At 38.4% G+C, this 13,195-nt stretch overlaps 2 protein-coding genes across 5 annotated transcripts in view; both read right to left on the reverse strand.

Annotated features, from left to right (window-relative positions):
* Positions 1 to 518: 518 nt before the first annotated feature.
* Positions 519 to 2,696, reverse strand: LOC118738003. The gene is made up of 2 exons (XM_036468863.1): positions 2,656 to 2,696; positions 519 to 2,312 (listed from the first exon to the last, which is right to left on the reverse strand). Exons 1-2 carry the CDS (start codon positions 2,658 to 2,660, stop codon positions 1,778 to 1,780), a joined length of 540 nt encoding a protein of 179 aa, XP_036324756.1. The 5' UTR covers positions 2,661 to 2,696; the 3' UTR covers positions 519 to 1,777.
* Positions 2,697 to 2,931: 235 nt separating this feature from the next.
* The window catches only part of LOC118738002 (transcription factor SPT20 homolog), a 27,380-nt gene continuing 17,116 nt past the window's right edge, over positions 2,932 to 13,195 (reverse strand). The window contains exons 1-5 of one of the 4 annotated variants that reach the window (XM_036468859.1): positions 10,698 to 11,986; positions 8,011 to 8,587; positions 3,586 to 3,698; positions 3,136 to 3,504; positions 2,932 to 3,024 (exon numbers count right to left, since the gene is read on the reverse strand). In XM_036468859.1, the coding sequence (XP_036324752.1) occupies positions 3,019 to 3,024; positions 3,136 to 3,504; positions 3,586 to 3,698; positions 8,011 to 8,587; positions 10,698 to 10,739 (1,107 nt within the window). In that variant the 5' untranslated portion in view covers positions 10,740 to 11,986 and the 3' untranslated portion in view covers positions 2,932 to 3,018. The other 3 variants (XM_036468861.1, XM_036468862.1, XM_036468858.1) reach the window with 3 other exon arrangements.

Raw genomic sequence — 13,195 nt, forward strand, 5'->3', positions numbered from 1 at the left:
AAAGTTAAGTAGTTTTTTAAAGATATTTTAAAGACGCGAGTAATTTGACTAGGTTATGTTTGTTTAGGATAGATTAGGTGAGACGGCAAAAAGAACTAGTTTCAAGGTCCTTGCTGATCATGGTAAAATTCTTCTCATAACAATACTTCAGAAACCTATTTCACTGCTTCCAATTGAATAATAATGAGGAGTAGGTTTTTGGGTCTTTGCATGTCAAGTTTTCCACCCGATTCTCGTTAAGCTTGTAATATTTTCAAAGTGTTATCTGTATAGCCAGCTCATTAGCAATCACTAATAGTGAGTACGCAGATTCGGCTGAAGCTGAGGCCAGACAATGTTCATACAAAGAAAGAAAACAGATCCCTGTTACAAACTCTACATGGTTATCAGAAAAAATATTCGCTTCCTAATATACATACATATGCATATAGCTTGAGAAAATCCAGTCTACTCGGCAGCTGAGGATGGACAACTTGGACTCACACGAAAGTTTTTACTTGATACTAGAAACTAACAAATTTCCAGCCGGCTGGCTTTTGTTCAATATATTTCACTGCGGGTGAGGACGTTAGACCCAGTGTCGGAGGTTTTTTTCTTGGCTGAAAAACACTAGGCAGATTGCCACTGATTTCCGTGGAGTGTTCGCTTTTTTTGGGTGTTAATCGGATGCAGGAAAAGGAACTTTGTACACCTATTGGAGGAACAATTTTGAGTGCAAACTGTTTTCATAACAGATTTATATTGGTATTTATCACTTCAATATAAAAAATAATATAAAGTATAGATTTTGAAATCATGGCGCATGGCGAAAAATGTGCCTATGTTTTCCATTTTTCCATTTTAAAACTCTGACTTCTTTTATTTCGCGAATGAAATAACGAATATAATTCCTATGTATATTTTGGAACGTGGTCTGATATTTTTTAAGCAGAAAATAAACGGAAATTTCTGCTTTTTTCTATTTGTGATGATGATTCGTTGATCTTCGGTTTTCTAGAGACGGTTTTGTGTTTTTTTTTTAATTCTCGGTTCGAGGGACTATTATTTCGGTGCTTTTCAGGAATATTCAGCCCAAAATAAAACATGAAAAGTCCTGAATGAACCCTGAAAGGTCCAGGAAAACCCTGCAAATAAAAATAAAATCCCCAAAAAAATTTCAGAAAAAAAACTCGAAACACATCTGAATATCTATTTCCCAAATTTCTAAACCATTTTTTACGCATATTTTTATAAAATGTATATTTAGGGCGATAACTGATTTAAATCTATTCCTGTATCTACTCTTAAAAAAAAATTTAAAAAATTTAACTTTGAATCGCCGGTTAATCGATCTTCGATATAATCGTTTAAATAGCGGTGAATAATTTACAACATTTATGTGTTTTCGGGCGCTCAACATTCCTATAGCCTCCATTGGGTTTAAATATGCAATCATATCGCTCTTGTATGCGTTGGGTATAATATTTACATGCTCGATACACACCTCTTAACTTGTTTCTTATACTACTTTCCACTCTAATTTAATGCTTTCCACTTAAGCTAAAAAGTAAAAATTTGGAAAACCATTTGATTTGTTGATTTCGATTACTCGTTTACAATCACTCTGCCTTCCTGGCTGTCAGGCTGCCCGACTGTCCCGCCTTGGCTGTTTTTCCACGCTGCCTTCTGGCTTCCTACAATTACCGCCAACAAATGCACTACTTCCATTCCTGTTAAGCCATTTCGGCTCAATGCCTTACACCGCATACAGCCGGCTGTGGTGCCACCCATTTCGTATTCAATTTGGATTTTGAACCTCCACTTGCATTGGCACGTGCATCTGCATTTGCATCGGCATCGTAACAGGCATCGTCGACACCGGCGACATCAGAATGATATTCGTTTTGCCCTCCTTGTCGGTGGTAAATTGGCCATGAATTTGTAGCAATTCCGATTTCTCTGCGGCGCCTGCATCATTGCGAGTGATTACACAATACTGATTGCCATTGTAGGTGACGACCGGTACACCAGCCGCACCGTTGCCGCTATCGACAATGTTAGTGTTGCTTGTTGTTTGGCTGGCGATGGTGGCGTTTAAGTTGATATTGGTATTTGAAATGGTGTTGATATTGGCGTTGACGGTGCTGTTATTAGCAGAGGCGGTAATGTTGTTGACGTCGTTGACGTTGGCGGCAACATTTTGGTTATCTGCAGTAAAATTGATGCCGTTTAGTTGCGCTTGGACGTATGTAGCTGCCGTGGGGGAGTGTGCAAATAAATGGGAAATCTGGTGGAAATGAAGCGAATCATTGTTAGTGAAAGTGGTGACTAAACTGGAGTTGTAGCGGGCAAGGTGGAGAGGAGGTTGGAAGTTTGGTAAACATTCGAGTAGAAGAAGAAGAAGAAAAATATGTACATACAGGCATAGCTAATGTTATACAAAAATACATACATACATACATACATAGAAAGATAAGATAGTTATAATGAAAAGGCGCTGTAGGTGGTGGTGGTGGTGGTGGTGGTGGTTGGGAAGTTGGCAGGGGGAGGGCAAGTGTGACTTGTTACTGTCTGAGAAACAAGAGTTTCCGCTGTTGAGGGATCACTGGGGTGAAAACGATACATCGTACTACATACAAACACATAGAGAAAATATGTTTGGCTAATTTTAGTTACTTCATTTTGAGTGCGATTGCTGTTGCTATTGTTGTTGTTGTTGTTATTATTATTATTGCTACCGCCTATGTTATTGTTGTTTGTATTTGAAACAGCTGCTGTAGTGGAAAATAAATTTGATGACTGTGTGAGCTTCTTAAACTTTTTACTAATAATCGACTGCTGTTGTTGCTGCTGCTGCTGTTGCTGCTGCTGCTGTTGTTGTGTACTTATAATCATCTGGTTTTGTATGATGATTTTCTCTCTACGTGCCTCGGCCTGCATTGCATTTTCATTGGGCTCAGTTTGAAAGCTGTGCTGCTTTGTTGCATTGGCTGTTGTTGCTGTTGTTTTTATTTCCTCCATTGTTTCCTGTTCCTGTTGTCAATACTGCAAGCAAAATCATAGTTACATATGAGTAAAAACCAAAAAAAAAAGAGCATTCACTCAATGTTCTTCGTTTCGCAATAGCTTATGTATTTACGGCATAAATCAACCCACCTCTAGATGGCTTTTGGCATGCAATGTCCACTCGTCCCGACTCGAGAACATACGGCCACATAGTTCACAAGTCCATGACAACTGCTGTTGATGGTGATGCGGTATGATGATGCCTGGTATGGCTGTGGTTTGTGTACTATGCTGGCCGCTGGTCGTTTGCACTATAATATTCTGGGTGGCCACTTGTACGGCCTGTTGTTGCAGTTGCAATTCCAGATTTTGCTTATTGTCCTCCGGTTCGGGCTCTTTCTTTTTCACCATATTGTTGAGACGCTTGCCCAAGGGCGCTATATTCGTTGGCGTCACATGCTTGAATTTATTCATATGAATCACAAGTTTATCGCGTCGAGCGAATGCTTTATTGCACACCTGTAAGTGGGATGATTTGTTTGTTAATATTTTGCTCATTTTGTTTATGTGTATGTATAGGTGTTTCTTTATTTTATATACTTCACAAATATATGGTTTCTCGCCCGTATGAATGCGCATATGTATTGTCAGCTTATCCTTCCTGGCGAGGCCTTTGCCGCACACAGTGCATTCAAAAGCTTTGTTGTTAGGATCTGCAATTAGAATTTTAAGTGTTTATTTAAATTAAATCGTGGGAGTAACTAAATATTTATGTACATTAGAGTAAATCACTCTCCACACAAAAACAAATCGGTACTGTTTTTCCAACGGAAATAAAAAATTTATTGGGGCGTATTCTTGTTTTCGTACGAATCGAAAATCATGAAATTTTCCTATCTTTTTCTATACAAAGATTCATTATTCATTGTCACTCGAAAAAATCATAATTGTGTTTTTTTTTACTTTGCGAAGTTTCAAATAGAATGTTCATATTCGAAGCAATAGACTTTGGCATCAAATACAACATATCTGTGAAGTTTAAAGAGTGTATCACCAAACTAAAAAAATGGCTAAATGCAGAATATCGTTCGCAGCCACTGTGCAAATAGTTTCATTGTATAGTTTAGTGTTTTCTAAATCTGCACCCAAAAAAATTTTCTCACTCTGACACTTACTTTCAAAGAAAAATAACACTTTCCAAAACACTTCAAAATATTTTAATTCTTGATTAAAAAAAAAACTAATTGGAATTTTGGAACAAAATTTACACATTTGAATATCATTGAAAAATATTAATCTTGGTAAATTCGGGGCTCACTTGAGGAAGCCTTACCCTCCTACGAAAACGAAGGAATCTATTGTAATACATCTAGTTTGGCACCAAATGAAAAAAAAATTACATTGAGTAAAAAGATTACTATGCTTCGAGAAACTAAAATTCCATTTTTACAATTTTTATTGGCACACTCGAACTTCATACCAAAATTTTTATATATGTAAATGAAGAAATTAATACATACAGCTGCGGTCAAAATAGTACACACACAGTGGGAAAGAAATGAAGAAGAAGTAGGATTTCTTTTTGTTAAATATTTTTGTTGTTTTTATTTTAAGGAATTAAGACCGTTAACAACAAAATCATGGAAGAAGACTTAGGAAAATAATTCGTTATAACGCTATTAAAATTAAATTTCATACGAAGTTTTGCATATGGGCGGTCAAAAAAATAGTAGTATGATTTTCTTGAATAAAAAACATTTAAAAAATCTTTCTTTTCATCAAATTTAAAGCAGAAATAGTACTTAAATAGCCATAATAATAATTAGTATGTAGTAGCGTATCCTTTGTTCGATATAACCGCAACACATCGCCGATGCATCGAATTAACGAGATTTTCACATCGTTCCTTAGGTATCGATTTCCATGCCCGCTCTACTGTTTCCCAAAACTGATTATTATTTGTTGGATGAGCATCAGCAACTGCCTCCTTCACATCGCACCACAAATTCTCTATTGGGTTGAGGTCTGGAGACTGTGCAGGCCATTCCATGACCTTAACCCTATTTCGCTGAAACCACTGCTGCACCAACTTGCTTGTATGCTTCGGGTCGTTATCCTGTTGGAACACCCAAAGCAGTGGCATTTCTTCGCGAGCATATGATAGCATGATTTCCTCCATAATCCGAACATACACCGTACGATCCATGGTTTCCTTTATCCATTTATTATTATTGGTCCAACACCATAAAATGAAAAATATGCCCAAATCATAATACTTGATCCTCCATGTTTAATAGTTTTGGTTGTGTATTTCGGGTTGTACTCGGAGTTAGCAGGTCTTCTGACGTATTGGCGAGATCCTCTTGCACCACACAGCATGATTTTGGATTCATCTGTCCAAAAAATATTTCTCCATTTCTCGGTGGGCCAATCGAAGTGCTCATTTGCAAACTTTAGCCTTTGTGCCACATGCCTTTTAGTTAGTAATGGCACTTTTCTCGGGCTATGAGCTGCCAAGTTATGTTCTCGCAAATGTCTACGAATAGTTTGCACGCTTGCCTCCAGCTCTAGCTCATTTTTAATTTTAGTAGCAGGTGCGAAAGGATTATTTTTTGAAAACCTAACCACACGTTTAATTAATTTAGCAGTCATTGCGGGACGCCGTCCACGTGTTTCGGGTTGGGATTTGTATTTTAATGCGTTACAAATCATTGTCGGTGAACAGCCCACAATATCTTCAACTTCTTTGTAAGTTTTCCCTTTCGAGATTAGTTTTTTGATAAGGTTGCGCTGTTTAGCGGTGCAGTGCTTGCCTCGTCCCATAGCTGAAAAATTTTCAATCAGATTGTCACAAAATTATATGGAAATACATCAAAAAATGCAGTACTTATCTTTTTGTAAATTTTTGACACAAATAAATATTTTATATGAATTTTTTGGCAGTTTATTCCTTACACTACTATTATTTTGACTGACTCATTAGCCAACACATTTGAAAATAAATGAAATTACGACACCAACTGCTAACGTATACAGTTATAACGGCACTTATTTTATTGAACTCTGTCTATACAACAGTATCTTAAGGCGAACACAGCATAAAGAAGACAACGAGAAATACAAATATTAAACTATGTGCGGTACTAGCACTACTATTATTTTGACCGCAACTGTATGTGTATTGGGAATACTGTGTAAAAATCTTCCACGCCAATATTTAATTACTTTTAAATTATATGACTTTTAAGTTAAAGCGTGCGAGTAAACTTGGTAGCTGACTGTATACGGTGCTACGGGGAGTATATATTACATACACAACTACGGGTACATGAACACGAGTTGTTATGTATACTTCTTTTTAGTATATGTTTTTTTTTTAAGTTTTCATTTAAATACAATTTCGCGAGGGAATCTTAATCTTTACGCAAAACGTTTAAGATAAGTGCGCCACCATTTTCGTCCAAAAAGACGTTTTTGTCAAAACAAAAATTTAACAACTCATGAGATTTTCTCATATGCGTATGAATACATGCATTCGATCTTTTCATTATAACTTATTTCTACGTGCTGGGTCCTAAAGCAAGCACGCAACACAGAGTCTTAGTTGCACCGTCAAAAATCTTTCTCTTTCTATGTAATACGGCCCATGGCTTCACACGGGTCGTTCACCGCTCACATAAGAGTCGGAATTGAGTAAAGTCTCTTAACCAAGACTGTGTATCTAGAAGAACGACCGCACTGTAGTGGTGAGGCGACTCCAACACCATGTCTCCAGGTTCATCCCCATTAGTGAACGCACTGCCACAATTCGAAACTAATCATAGTTTAACAACATAACCTTAGCACACCCCGGTTGTAAGAGAGGGTCGAAAAGACCACAGAGCGATTCTACGGACTCAGGCACCCGGGTGTACCCGGAGTAATGAACCCAGAACGTGACGTGTGTTCCATCCTGGAGAGGAGCCAACATCGACTCGCTTCACTACCGTATTGCAGCTAAGGTCTGAATGCTCCTCTGTGCGATAAAAAAAAATGTATATTAGGCAGCTCGACGAAAGTTTGACGTCGCTAAGCTGCACTCACAAAGGACAATCGTATTTCCTGCAGAAGAATTTCAATGCGCATTTCACGGAATTTATAATGGCAGTCGAATGGTCGGTTATTGTTGGTGTTGTCTTTATCTACAATGCTAACTTCAATAGCTTACTCTATAGCAGGGTTTCATTAGTTTCCTTAAGTTCCTTCAGAGTTAGGTTATGGTATGGAACCATTTTAATGGATAGTAGACGTACATTGCGGCGCCGCACAATGGGCCATGAGCGGAAAATAATATATTTGTTGTGGTCAGATTTACTAGTTACATATATTTTTACTCTTACTACACCCTTTGAGCATCAAATAAAATTTCAAGTCTGTTTACAGCGGTAGTGGGCAGCGATTTAAAGTGACAGAGCTTTGAAACGAATATCATTCTAACAAAAAAATTGTATTGTGATATAGCACTCGTTATTTTTATACTAAAAAAGGATTCATAACTAATTTATTGCAGCTGCAGTTATCTGCAAACTTTTTGTAGATACTCATTTTACTAATGAGCTTAATGACCATTTTTAATGCTTTTTCGAGGATATGCATTAAAATAACGCGATTACGCCAAATATTTATTGGTGACCTTTTTTATGGCATTTCAGAGCGTTTTTAAGCTTAAGTTTATATAGGAGGTATGCCGTAAAATAAACTGATCCCGCCCATTTTTCTTATTTTTCTTGATTTATAACCATAAGGAATACCAGCTCATGGGGATCTCCCACTGTGGGCCGTGCGATTCGGTGAAAATGTCAGCTGCGTGCCTCTAGTTAATCTTCCATAGACTGAACGCTTTAAACTGAAAAATCACAGATTCTTTCTATAGACCAGCATCCGTATGATAGCGGAATAGGCAGGAATATATATATTATTTTAATTTACCCGTTTCTTAAAAAAATACATGTTTAAAAGGAATAAACACATTTCGACCCTACTCACTTTTAGATGGATTTGTTTTACGCACTCCCGACGAGGCCTGCTGCACCTGTTGCAATGCCTTTAGTCGACTAGCCGGATGCATGGAACCACCCTCAACATACGGTTCGGTAAATGGTATTAAATTTGGTTTAGGTATATTATAGGTAACATTATCCGGCGACCAACTGCCTAAGCTCTGTAGTACGCGTACACCGCCCTCGAAGCCCATACCCACATCGTCGGGTACTGTGAAAGTGCTCTCAGCGCCACCCGAACTAGAGGAACTTATTTGTGGAACCTTAATCGTGCTGGCGTAATGTGCTTGCTGTTGCTGTTGTTGTTGCTGTTGCAATTGCTGCTGCTGCTGCTGCTGCTGCTGCTGCGACGAATTAGTGTTGTTATTATTATTATTGTTGGTTGTGGGTGAATTCTGTTGTTGTGAAGAATTTGTGGACGTTTGTTGTTGTTGCTGTTGTTGTTGTTGTTGCTGCTTAAATTGTATTGCTGCTTGCGCCATTTGCTGTTGTACAGCCATGTGCGCCTCAAGGTATGCATTTTTTTGGGCAACCGTCATTTTATCCATATTAACGGTACCGTCCTAAAAATAAATAAAGAAAAGGCGAATTGATGGAGAATGGAAAGTAAAGCAGGGAAGTAAGCAATTTTCGTAGCCTTAGTGCGCTTGAGTGTGTATTATGTAGGCAAATACATATCGTTAATTTAATATAGAGAGGCCCTATCTAACTTTTTTGTTTCTTTACGGAGTGATGAAAAAGCTCCATAGAAAATCAAGTCCTTTGGCTGCGATTTTCTTTAAAGGCTGTTTCTATTGAGGAGTGCAACTAATTTCATATTGTAAAAGTTATTTTCAAAATCCAATAGGTTTTTAGTAAGTAATCGGCAGACTTTTGTATAATACTTGATTTGGCAAGGAAATTAAACAGGGCCTGTGTGTAATAAGGCAACGATATGTATGTACATATAAAGTCATTTTTAGCGCCTAAAAGCATACGTTTTGCCGCGCTTTCAGCATTTATGATATATTCAGTAATTCTTGCTTAGTGTGCCGCTAAATTCAGTTTGTTTCATTTCGTGTGTTACACTTAAAATCAAGTTCAAATTCTCGCCTTGTTTCACGTTTTTCGCTACCTCTACCGTTTGCTCTCTTTCATACTCTCGCTCTCTCGCAGTTAACCTCTCTCTCCCACTCCTTCTCCCCCTCTCTCTCTCTCTCTTCCACTTACACTCACTTTCCGTTTCATTGTCAGTTATTCATGTCCGCGAAGGTAGTCATTTTACCCTTGGAATGTTTGGGGAAGTGAAACATATTTTGGGGCGCATTTTTTATTGTTGATTATTGTTTTTGGAACTTTAATTGTTGTTCATAAGGGGCGCAAATTATTTGGTACAATCTTGGCTACAACACCGTTATATTTATGTTCATATGAATGTTGATATTGGATAATTAAATGAGCTTTTCCTAGAGCATTTCAACTTTTGCACTTCGTCAAATATGTACCCACTGAATTTCGTGGAAATGCATAGAAGAGTAAATTTAATGGTGTGTGAGTGCATGTGCACTTGTGTGCTGTATGTGTGCGTAAAATTTTCTGTTAGTATTTTTATGCATATGCCGGTTGAGCTGTTCATTGCCGTCAGGATTTGTGTATAGGTATGAGGTGAAAGTTCTTCAGAAAAATTTTATGCAAAAGCGAGCAATGCTCCCCGAACAATGAAATAACCTTATGCGGTCCAACTAAGGACAAAATTACAAACATGCTCGTATATTTGTATATGTGGGCATTTGAGGTTATGCTTTAAGGATATATGTATGTACCTATGTATGTATGAGAGACTTGCAATTTATGTATGCACTGTTGTAAATACATATTTAGATACTTTATGGATTCGTAGAAAACTGTAAATTAAAAAAATCGCATAGTGTTTAGTTGTCTATTGTTTGCATTTAACTAAACACTTTTTTGTTAGACCTGTTTCTTTGAATTATCACACTACTTGTTTTCTTCACTTTCAATTGAATTTTTTAAGTTGAGCGAATTATTCGTATTTTTGGTATTTTTCGTTAAATTCATTCCACATTTGTTTTTTCCTTTTTTCGACGGGCTTTCTCACAGAAGAAGCGCCGCCATTTGTAGGTATAGATACTATTGGGGTGCCAGCCGGCAAGTATTTCCGTGGCGGCGCTTTGCCGCTACTACAGCTACGTAGCTGCTTCCTGATTTCAGCGCTCTACCCAGAACGCACATTTACATACACGTTTCTGTTCTTTTAACAAAATTTTAATTGTAAAAAAAATGTTAGGTATTTATGTACAAATGTATTTGCGCCCATTTTTACTATGCGTTGTTTTTTTTTGCTTTATACCATTTAAACTTTCAAGCGGGTGGCAAACACACTTTCCATTTGTCGCAAAAATTATCACTCTGTTACAAAAAAAAAATCGAAATAATCGATATTCACATTCATTGTCTTATTTCAGCCTTGCAGCCGTTCACAATAAGGATTTCTTCATGTTCACTACCGCATACAAGAACAAATAATTTTTTAAAATTATTATTTTTTTTTTTATATAATTGCAATTCTTCCTATTTATTAAATTATCTTTAACACTGCGTGTAGAAAAAGCACAATGCGCGTTGTGGGTAAGTACTACGTACTTATGAAATGAAAAAATTTCTCATCATCACCTTTTGTTTGTGTATGTATTGCGAAACTGATTTGCCACTCATGGTGTGCCAGTCTTCCTTTTTACTTTTGCGTACATTTGAATTCACATTTGAGTGATTTCGGATTCAAATGGAGCCGTTGTTGGACTAACTGCAGTTGGTGTATCGTATCGAAGTGAATCGAAGTGTCTGCCGCCCCCGCAGTGTTCGCTGTTGCTGTTGGAGGTTGTTGGCGCTAATGATGTCGGTGGGGTAATACCTTTCCACTATTACCACCGCATTCGGCAAGCGCCTTCATTTAGCAAAACCAAGGCATCACACAGACCACACAAATTGTGGACAAATGTTGTTGTATTAATTTAAATTTGCATTTTTTTCTTAGCGTACGCCAATGTGTATGCGCGCGTATTTAATATTTCTACTCGAATTCGCAAAATTTAGACTCGAAATCGGAATGGAAATGCCAATTTTATTTGCCAGCCGCAAATATACTTAAGTTAAGTTGCCGGTGTGCCTTTGCCATCGTCAGCGCTGCGACGCTTCCACGAAGAATGGCATGAAGAAATACATATGAAGCGTCTACTAAGCGTTCAAGCGCATTTGCGAGAGTGTATACAAAAAGTTTTCCTTGCGCAACTCATCAACGGCACCGGCCACTGCTCGCCGGCGAAACTCGTATCCTTGTTACGCTTCGTCTCCCTTCCACCAAAAAATTTTGGTCTTGGTCGCGCGACCAAAAAAAAACCCCTACACAATGTCAAAGTTAGTGTTCGTAGCGAAATTTCTGTGAGTATCCACTCATTGCAATGCCTTTCTCAACTTATTTCAACGTACATATTAGTGTTTGTAGTTATTGTATTTGGCTACAGACGCCGGCCGGTCGCTTGGGTGGTGGGTGGCATTTGGTTGTTGTTTGTTGCAGGTCGACATTCCAAGAGTCTCATGCAATGAAACATGAAAATGAAACAATACGAAAAGTACTTTTCACCGAAGAAGAAGCTACCGAAAGCTTGGAGTGCACAAATGAAGGCACAAAGGAACTAGGTAAGTCAGTGGTTCCCAACGTTAAATTCATGTGCACCCCAGTCAATTTACAAATCGTTTATTAGTTGACTGGTTTTCCAAAAGAGAATGGTTGGGTTAGATTAGGTTAGGTTTAGGTGGCTGCCCCTTGTTAAGGGGCAAACTTAGACCGTGGACGTTGGTCCTTTGCGATACCACTGGACTTGTCAGAAAGTTTGAACCCAAGTACCTTAGTAGCAATCCAGCAAAAGCTCTTCATCTAGGGGAAAATGCTGAGATGATTCCACCTTGTCGTCCTCCATACAGGGTCCGGTAAGATATTTAATCTCACTGCATGAACACCCATAGGACAATGACCTTTCAGTATACCCACAAGAATTGAGAAATCAGGCTCCGCGGGCCTAAGGATCCCTAGAGCGCCCGGTCCACCTCCGGACCTCGACGCAAGTAGTCAAGAGAACTTTCACCATCTCTCTTCTTGGCGACAATTCCTCAAGTGTTTCGCCTCTGGCCAGTTCGTCAACCGCACGGTTTCCGCGATATCACTATGTTCTGACGCCGACAGGATAATTATTTGTTTTTTTTTTTTTTGCAACGAAATCCCGTCATACTTTGTTAAGAACAAAAAATGGCATTGAAGGCGGCACAATGCCAAAACCGGTTTGTCTACAAACCAAACTTGCCAAGGACAGGCGGAATTTGTTCAAAAATTAATCACCGTACAAATCGTTTTCTGGAATAATCTGGATGTTCAATTAGATAATTAGATAAATTGCATAATTGTCTGCAACTCGAAGATTTGCCATCCAATTCATATAAAATATTGGCTCGGTATAATTACAATCCATCTCCAGGAAGTACTTTAATCGAGTGTTTGATATTTATCGCATTTGGTTCAATATTTGTGAGAAAGCTGTGGATTTCCTCACATGATCTTTTACTTGAAGCCACCACAATTATTTGTAACAGGTGCATCCGAAAAAAGGGCTGTTGAGCTGAGGAAGTCAAAATTGTGGAAGCAAACCAACTACGGGCAGCGATCTTGAACCGACTTAGATGTCGACACGGGTTACCTCACGTCATCCCGAGACTTTAGTTTTAAGATTCCCATACACTTTCCAACTCGAGATGATGAGGACAGTGGCCTCCACTAAATAAAGATTGATATTTCCATCTACACGGATAGCTCAAAGGTGGGAAAAGGGGCCGACTCGCATCTGCCTGCCTGATAACTGTGGCTCAGGCGAAGATCTTTGGCATAGAGAAGGCGGCTTGTCTCATACGGGATAGTAAGTCTCTACTAGGGAACGTCACTATATTCGTCGACAGCCCAGCGGTATTGAAACCATTAGGCTCGAGGTTATTAAATACGAAACAGCTCGGAAAGGTCGTGCAACGCTGGTCTCATTGGGTCACGTCAAAACCTCTCTTTGATGAGTTTCTGGAAATATCAGTATAGAAGGGAACGAAATAACCGATGAGATGGCTAGACACGG

This window comes from Rhagoletis pomonella, unplaced genomic scaffold (genome assembly GCF_013731165.1).
Source record: "Rhagoletis pomonella isolate Grant_MI unplaced genomic scaffold, Rhpom_1.0 Rhpom_scaffold_00004, whole genome shotgun sequence".
NCBI lineage: Eukaryota > Metazoa > Arthropoda > Insecta > Diptera > Tephritidae > Rhagoletis > Rhagoletis pomonella.